Source organism: Nomascus leucogenys, chromosome 4 (assembly GCF_006542625.1).
Source record: "Nomascus leucogenys isolate Asia chromosome 4, Asia_NLE_v1, whole genome shotgun sequence".
In the NCBI taxonomy this organism is placed as follows: domain Eukaryota; kingdom Metazoa; phylum Chordata; class Mammalia; order Primates; family Hylobatidae; genus Nomascus; species Nomascus leucogenys.
Genome location: NC_044384.1, coordinates 75,580,424 through 75,590,153, shown reverse-complemented (window position 1 = coordinate 75,590,153; position 9,730 = coordinate 75,580,424). Strand labels below are relative to the sequence as shown.

The 9,730-nt window shown below is 36.9% G+C and overlaps 1 protein-coding gene across 1 annotated transcript; it reads left to right on the top strand.

The window, feature by feature from the left end:
- Positions 1-239: 239 nt before the first annotated feature.
- On the top strand, positions 240-1,155 carry LOC100598852 (olfactory receptor 8K5). The gene is given in 2 exon segments (XM_012495744.1): positions 240-650; positions 652-1,155. Coding segments are annotated over 2 exon segments (915 nt in total).
- The last annotated feature ends 8,575 nt before the right edge of the window (positions 1,156-9,730 follow it).

Genomic DNA, 9,730 nt, shown 5'->3' with positions numbered 1-9,730 from the left:
TGATGAAACTATTTAATCTATGTTGTTTCAGTGCATGTATTTTATATGAATTCGTTTTTAGGGAAGTAGAAAATTTTGTTTTATATTTCATTTCTGAATCAAATGTAGAAATAATATTTCTATTACCTATTGTCAATAACAATCTACTCTGTCTACAAAAATTATAATTTGTTTAAATAGCACTACATGAAACACCTAATAACCCAACTGTTTCTTCCTAGAAGAGATAACTGGACTAAATGGGCCAACACAATCTAACAGTGCTAACTGAATTCATTCTGATGGGACTCACAAGGCAGCCTGAGCTGCAGATTCCCCTTTTTGGAGTCTTCCTCGTCATCTACGTAATCACAGTGGTGGGCAACCTAACTATGATCATTTTGACCAAACTGGACTCCCACTTGCATATACCTATGTACTTTTTTATCAGACATTTGGCTTTTGTTGATCTTGGTAATTCTACTGTCATTTGTCCCAAGATGCTGGCAAATTTTGTTGTGGATCGAAATACTATTTCCTATTATGCATGTGTTGCACAGCTGGCATTCTTCCTTAAGTTCATTATCAGTGAACTTTTTATCTTGTCGGCCATGGCCTATGTGGCCATTTGTAACCCTCTGCTCTATTATGTTATTATGTCTCAGAGACTCTTGTCATGTACTGGTGGGCATTCTGTATCTCTACAGTACATTTCAGGCTCTGATGTTCACTATTAAGATTTTTACATTGACCTTCTGTGGCTCTAATGTCATCAGTCATTTTTACTGTGATGGTGTTCCTTTGCTACCTATGCTTTGCTCAAATGCACAAGAAATAGAATTGTTGATCATACTATTTTCTGCATTTAATTTGATCTCCTCCCTTCTGATAGTCTTAGTGTCCTACATGTTGATTTTGTTAGCCATATGTCAAATGCATTCTGCAGAGGGCAGGAGAAAGGCTTTCTCCACATGTGGTTCCCATTTGACAGTCGTGGTTGTGTTCTATGGGTCTCTACTCTTCATGTACATGCAGCTCAGTTCTACTCACTTCTTTGATACTGATAAAATGGCTTCTGTGTTTTACACTTTAGTAATCCCCATGCTTAACCCTTTGATTTACAGCTTAAGAAATAAAAAGGTGAAAAATGCCTTCTATAAGCTCTTTAAGAATTGATGTCAACTTTGTGTTTAATAATCAATTTGTAATATTGTTATAATAAATATAGAGTAATGTCACTTGATAATTTTTCATATGTATATAAATTTTCCAATTTTCAAATTTTTTAAATTGTTTTTTATTTCAATAATTTTTGGGAAGCAGGAAGTTTCTGGCTATACGAATAAGTTCATTGGGTTAATTTCTGAGGTTTTGGTGCACCCATCACCTGAGCAGTGTACATTGAACTCAATGTGTAGCCTTTTATCCCTCACCCATGCTGCACCCTTTTCCCTGTGTCCCCAAAATACATTATGTCATTCTTACCCATTTGTAACCTCGTAGTTTAGCTCCCACTTAAAAGTGAGAACGTATGGTATTTGGTTTTCCATTCCTGAGTTACTTCACTTAGAATAAAGGTCTCCAGCTCCATCCAGGTTGCTGTGAAGGCCATTATTTTGTTCCTTTTTATAAGTGAGTAGTATACCATCACATATATATACATACATATATATATGTATATATATATATACATATATATATATGTATATATATATAAAGAAGATGTGATATATATATCAAGAAAATGTGATATATATATCATATATATATTCTGGTTATATGAGTCCACATTTTTGTCATATATATCACATTTTCTTTATATATATCATATATATCATGATATAAATGTGTATATAAAGAAAATGTGATATATATACACACATATGTGAATATATATACATTCACACATACATATCATGATATATATACATATACATATATACACACATATATATCATGTATATATACACATATACACATGATATATATACATATATACACACATATATATCATGATATATATACACATATACACATATATATCATGATATATATGTATATGTGTGTGTATGTATATATGTATATATGTGTGTATATATGTATATATATGCCATTATTTTGGCATATATATAATATACACATATGTATATATACATATATACACATATATACATATACACATATATATGTGTCTCATGATATATATGTGTATATATGTGTATATATGTGTATCATGATATATGTATATATTTCATGATACACATATATGTGAAATGTGTATATATACACATATATATACATATATATCATGTTTACACATATCATATATATGTGTAAACATGATATATATGTGTGTGTATATATATGTATACATGATATATATATGTGTGTATATATATATGTGTGTGTATGTATATGTCACATTTTCTTTATCCACTAGTTGGTTGATAGGCATTTAGGCTGGTTACATACTACTGCAATTGCTAATTTCCCTGCTCTAAACATGCATGTGCAAGTGTCTTTTTCACATAATGACTTATTTTCCACTGGGTAGATACTTAGGAGTGGGATTGCTGGATCAAGTGAGAGTTCTACTTTTACTTATTTAAAGAATCTCCATACTGTTTTCCAAAGTGGTTGTACTAGTTTACACTCCTACCATCAGTGTGAAAGTGTTCCATTTTCACCACATTCATGCCAACACTTTTTTTTTTTTTTAATTATGGTCATTCCTGCAGGAGTAAGGTAGTATCTCATTGTGGTTTGATTTGCATTTTCCAGATACTTAGTGATGTTGAGAATTTTAAATTTTTTTTGGTCATATGTATATCTTTTTTTGAGAGTTGTCTATTCATGACCTTTGTCCACTTTTTGATGGGATTATTTGTTCACTTCTTGCTGATTTGCTTGAGTTCCTTGTAGATTCTAGATATTAGTCCTTTGTTGAATGTTGCAGGCCGAAAGAGTGAGGGTCGTGATCAACTCAGTATACCACTGGAGGCTATATGAGTAAACAGCAAACTATTCTCATAAATGCAGAATGTCAGCAAAATGACAAAGTGTGTCTGATGCCCAGAAGGAATGCTGAGGGCAGTCATGCCCTAGGCACAGTGCTTCTTGTGATTAGGCACATAGGAAGCCTGTTAGCAATAATGTGAACCTGTGATCAATTAAGCAGTTGACCAATGGCTACCTCCTCGTCCCTGCTCTTTCTACCCAATAAATATGAAGGGCTGTAGAAGCTCAGGGGTACCTTTGCTGACTAGAAGCAAGGAGCCCTCTTCTCCCTCCCCAGACCCTCTCTTTAAAATAGTTTCTTCTGTTCTAAGTTTTCATTTCTGTGTTCGTCCTTCCTGCAGTCCCATGGTAACTATAGTAAGAGTGGGAAACCATGATAGTTAAATGCATAGTTTGCAAATATTTTTTCCCATTCTTTGGGTTGTCTGCTTACTCTACTGATTATTTACCTTGCTATGCAGAAGCTATTTAGTTTAATTAGGTCCCATCTATTTATTTTTGTTTTTGTTGCTTTTGCTTTTGGGTTATTTTTCATGAACTCTTTTCCTAAACCAATGTCTATAAGAGTTCTTCCAATGTTATCGTCTAGGAATTTTATGGTTTCATGTTTAGATTTAAGTCTTTGATCCATCTTGAGTTGATTTGTGCATAAGGTGAGAGATAAGGATCCAATTTTATTCTTCTACATGTAGCTTGCCAGTTATCCCAGCACCATTTGTAGTAGGTTGCCTTTTGCCTACTTTATGTTTGCTTTGTCAAAGGTCAGTTGGCTGAATTTGGTTTCATTTCTGAGTTCTCTATTCTGTTCCATTGTTCTATGTGCCCATTTTTATGCTAATACCATACTGCTTTGGTAACCATAGCCTTATAGCATAGTTTAAAGTCTGGTAATGTGATGCCTCCAGATTTGTTATTTTTGCATAGTCTTGCTTCAGCTATGCAGGCTCTTTTTTTTGTTCCATATGAATTTTAAGTTTGTTTTTTCTAGCTCTGTGAAGAATGATGATGGCAGTTTGATAAGACTTGCATGGAAACTACAGATTGCTTTTGGCAGTGTGATCATTTTTACAATATTGATTCTACCCATCCAAGAGCATGGGATGTGTTTCCATTTGTTGGTGTTGTCATTGACTTCTTTCAGCAGTGTTTTGTAGTTTTGCTTGTAGAGCTCTTTCACCTCCTTGGATATGTATATTCTTAAGTATTTTATTTTATTTTTTGCAAATATTATAAAAGAAATTGAGTTCTTATTTGTTTCTCAGCTTGGTCATTGTTGGTGTACAGCAGTGCTACTGATTTGTGTACATTGATGTGTGTATCCTGAAACTACTAAATTCAATTATGAGATCTAGGAACTGTTTGAATGAGTCTTTAGGGTTTTCTAGGTATACAATCATATCATCAGTGAGTGATGTTTTCTTTGGCTGGGGTTGGGTTTGGTTTGTTCTTTTTTCTCCAGTTCTCTAAAGTGTGACCTTGGATTGTCTATTTGTGCTCTTTCAGACTTTTTGTTGCAGGTATTTGATGCTATGAACTTTCCTCTTAGCACCATTTTTGCTGTATCTCAGAGGTTTTGATAAGTTTATCATTATTATCATTCAGCTCAAATAATGTTTAAATTTTCATCTTGATTTCATTGTTGGCCCACACATCATTCTAGAACAGATTATTTAATTTCCATATATTTGTATAGTTTTATGGTTTCTGTTTGAAGTTAATTTTATTCCAATATGTTCTCAGAGGATACTTGATATAAATTTGATTTTCTTAAATTTATTTATTTTTTAATTAATTAATTCAAATTTATGAGATAGAGTCTTGCTCTTTTGCCCAGGCTGGGGGACAAGGGCATGATCTCAGCTCACTACAATCTCTCCCTCCAGGGTTCAAGTGATTCTCCTGCCTCAGCTTCCCAAGTAGCGGGGACTACAGGCACACACAACTACTCTCAGCTATTTTTTTGTATTTTTAGTAGAGATGGAGTTTCACCATGTTCACCAGGCTAGTCTTGAACTCCTGACCTCAAGCGATCCATCTGTCTTTGCCTTCCAAGGTGCTGGGATTGCAGGTGTGAGCCACTGTGCCAAGCCATATTTTCTTAAATTTATTGAGACTTGTTTTGTGACCTATCATATAGTCTGTCTTGGAGAATGTTCCATGTGCTAAAGAAAAGAGTGTATATTTTGCAGTTGTTGGATAGAATGTTCTGTAAATATCATTAAGTCCATTTGTTCTAGGGTATAGTTTAAGCCCATTGTTCCTTTGTTGACTTTCTGTCTTGATAACCTGTCTAGTGCTGCCAATGGGGTGTTGAAGTCTCCCACTATTATTTAATAAAACAAAAATTACTAGACCTAAGAAATGAGACAGACCATAATCTCATTTAAAGATAGACACTGTCTATTTCATTTCTTAGATCTAGTGATTTTTATATTATAAATTTGCGAGCTCCAGTGTTAGGTGCATATATATTTAGGATTGTTACATTTTCCTGTTGGACTAATCCTTTTATTATTATATAATGTCTCTCATTATCTTTTTGAAGTGTTGTTGCTTTAAAGTCTGTTTTATTTGATATAAGGATAGTTACTTCTGTTCACTTTTAGTTTCCATTTTGGTGGAATATCTTTTTCCACCCCTTTAGCTTATGTTTATGTGAGTCCTTATGTGTTAGGCAAGTCTCTTGAAGACAGTAGATACTCGATTGGTGGATTTTTTTCATTCTGCCCTTCTGTACCTTTTAAGTGGAATATTTATGCCATTTACATTCAATGTTAGTATTGAGATGTGAAGTAATGCTCTATTCATCATGCTAGTTGTTGCCAAAATACCGTATTTTTTCCATTGTGCTATTATTTTATAGCCTTGTGAGATTTATGCTTTAAGTAGGTTTTATTTTGGTGTATTTTGAGGTTTTGTTTCAAGAATCAGAACTCATTTTAACATTTCTTATAGTGCTAGCTCAGTAGTGGCAAATTCTCTCAGGATTTCTTTGTCTGAAAAATCTTTATCTCTTCTTCATTTATGAAGCTTAGTTTTGCTGGATACAAAATTCTTGGTTGATAATTATTTTGTTTAAAGAGGCTAAAGATAGGACCCCAATCCCTTCTGGCTTGTTGGGTTTCTGCTGAAAAATCTGTCCTTAATCTGATAGATTTTCCTTTACAGGTTAGCTGATATTTTTGCCTCACAGCTTTTAAGATTCTTTCATTCATCCTGACTTTAGATAATCTGATAACTGTGTGCCCAGGTGATGATCTTTTGTGAGGAATTTCCCAGGTGTTTCTTGAGCTTCTTGTATTTGAACATCTAGACCTCTAGCAAAGCCAAGGGAATTTTCATCAATTATTTCCCCACATAAGTGTTCCAAAAGCTTGTATTTCTCTTCTTCTTCACAGACACAAACTATTCTTAGGTTTTGCCATTTAACATAATCCCAAGTTTCTTGGAGGCTTTGTTTATTTTTTTATTCTTTTTTATTTGTCTTTATCCAATTGCATTAATTTGAAAACCTTGTCTTCTATCTCTGAAGTTCTTTCTTCTGGTTGTTCTAGTCTATTGTTTAAACTTTCCACTGTGTTTTGTATTTCTTTAAGTGTTTCTTTCATTTCTAGAAGTTTTGATTTTTTTTTCTTTATGATATCTATTTATCTTCAGAATTTTTCATCCATATGCTGTATTTTTTTTAAATGTCTTTAAGTTGGTTTTTAATTTCTCTGGTATCTCCTTGAGTAGCTTAATAATCAAACTTCTGAGTTCTTTATCAGGCAATTCAGATATTTCTTCTTGTTTTAGATATATTGTTGGGGAGCTGGTGTGAACTTTTGGGGGTGTTATAGAACAATTTTTTGTCATATTACCAAAATTACTTCTCTTTTGTTTGTCATTTGGGTAGACTTTTTCAGTGGAAATGTCAGGAACTTGAGGTCTGATGTTCAGATTCTTTTATCCCACAAGGTGGTCTCCCTGATGTGGTGCACTCCCCCTTCTTCTAGGGATGGGGCTCCTGTGAGGCTTACTGCAGGGGTTGTTGTTGCTCTTATGGGTCCAGCTACCCAGGAGGACTACCAGGCTCTAGGCTGGTGCTAGGAAATGTCTGCAAAGAGTCATGTGATACAATGCATCTTCAAGTCTCCCAGCTGTGGATACCAACACCTGCTTTCTTGGGGTTGGCAGGGAGTGAAGTAGACTCTATAAGAGTTCTTGGTTGTAGATCTGTTTAGTGTGCTGGCTTTCTCAAATGCTGGTTATGCTAGCAGTAAAATTGTCACATGGACAGACTCAGGACCTCTGGTTAACCAGGATGTCGCAGGCAATGGAATTAGGTGTTGTCTTCTTTTCCCTGAGATTGAGGTTATTCTGTCATGAGTTGCTTGTTGTATTAGGATTCTCTAGAGGGACAGAACTAACAGGATAGATGTATACATGAAGGGGAGTTTATTACAAGGTGAGGTCCCACAATAGGCTGTCTGCAAACTGAGGAGCAAGGAAGCCAGTCTGAGTTCCAAAACCTCAAAAATAGGGAAGCCAACAGTGCAGCCTTCAGTCTGTGGCCAAAGTCTTGAGCACCCCTGGCAAACCACTGGTGTAGGTTCAAGAGTCCAAAAGCTGAAGAATCTGGAATTCAATGTTCAAGGGCAGGAAGCATCCAGCACAAGAGAAAGATGAAGGCCAGAAGACTCAGCAAATCTCTTCTTTCCAATTTCTTATGCCTGCTTTATTTAGCCACACTGGCAGCTGATTAGATGGTTCCTGCCCAGATTGAGGGGTGGTCTGTCTCTCCCAGTCCACTGACTCAAATGTTAATTTCCTTTGGCAACACCCTCACAGACACACCCAGGAACAATAATTTGCATCTCTCAATCCAATCAAGTTGACACTCAATATTAACCATCACTGTTGGCCTCCAGCCAGGAGGTAGTGCTTTCAAGAGAGCATCAGCTACAGTAGTAGTAGGGGGAACTAAGCTTGCCCTAAGTTGGCCAGGGTAAGTATTTTGGTTTCTTAGGTAGTGGGAGGGGCCATAAAGCTCTCAAGAGTTTCAATGTTTTGTGTTCAGCTACCAGGGTGGGTAGAGAAATACCATTATCTGGGGAAGGGGTTATGCAAGTCTGGGCTTAGACGCTCCTTGTGTTGGGCTTGCCACAGCCACTGTAGGGAATGGGGGAATGGTTCTCAGGCCAATGGGGATCTTGGCCACCTTTGCTATGCCATATAATTCACCAGAAAGTGGGGGATAGCCTGTTGCCGAGGCCCCACACAGCTTTCATGCAGTTGGAGAGACTGGTCTTACTCTTGCAGTGTCCCCCAGCTCAGACCTTGCTCCAGGCTGTGATCCACCCTGCTGAGAAAGCCAGCATGGCTTTGGACCTCATCCCTCCCTGTCTACCCACTCCATCAGCAAATCCTGCTCTCCTGCATTCATATCTGCAGCAGCTCCTGCTCGTCCTCTGGACTCTGGTCAAGAAAATTGTTGCCCAATCAAAACCACTACCAATTGCAGTTGGAAGCTTTCTTCACCCTGTGATCACTCCCCAGTTCTTCTGGCTGCCTTCTCTGATGGACCCTGTGAGATACAGTCAGGAATAGCTTACGTGGGTTCAAGCTGGAGACTGGGAATGCCTGCAAGGTAACATCCACTGCGCTTCTACTTTTATATTTTTGCACAACTTCCTAAATCCATTTTAGTTCTAGGTAAGATTAAATCCTTCTCCTGTGACCTGGGTTTTCAGAGTTTCCAGTGATAATGTGTGTTTAGAGTCAGGGTTTCCCCCTCTCACACTTTGGGAACTCAGTTTTTTGCTTGTTTCATGGAATTTGCAGTAGTGTGCTGTTTTTTTCAAAGGGCCTATTGAGGGAGGAGAAAGGAAAAAACTCAGTCAGGCAGGGAGTTAGGGCGGGTCCTCAGTTGAATCCTTTCAAACAAAAGAACAGCCTGCAGGCACAGATAAGAGAACTTGCACAAGGGGGCTTGCCTAAGACATCCCCATAGCAGTACAGATAAGAAAGACTATACCGGTGACTTTCCCATACATGCCTGCAATGGGAAATTCCATCCCCTGACACATGCATAGTAAGGGGAGCAAAGCAATATGGAGTAACTCAAGCTAAGGGCCCACATGTGCACTAGGAGGACAGGATGAATCTACCAGAAATTTGTGCGTTGTGCAAAGGAAACTCTGCAGCCCTCATCAGTGCAACCATCTTCCAGGTGTCCTTTCCACAGTGGAGAACTTTCTTCTTTTGCTTATTAAACTTTCACTCCAACCTCACTTTTTGTGTCCATGCTCCTTAATTCTCTTGGTCCTGAGACAGAGAACTTCAGGTGATACCTCACATCAACAGACTACTACATTGTGGTGCATGGCGTGACTGTAACACTACGTATTCTTTTGGTTTTCCTGATATGTTTCTGCAGTGGTTCTAAGAGCAAAAAATCGTGGTATGATTCTCCACTTGCTGTTCTGTCCATCTAAGTGGGGGCTACACGTTAGCCCTGTCTCCTGCCAATCATCTTCTCCACTTGATAATATTTTCATGTATAAATAATTGTATTAATTTGGGCTCGAGAGCAAAAACTGATTACAACACATCTCATGATACTCTGTCATCCAACAGCATACAGCTGGATCGCATTGTTGTTGTTTACATTCATTCTACTATCCGTACCTTTTAATTATAATTATTGAGTTTAATTCATGTAAAATTAAAGAAATTGTGGATGATAGAGGAC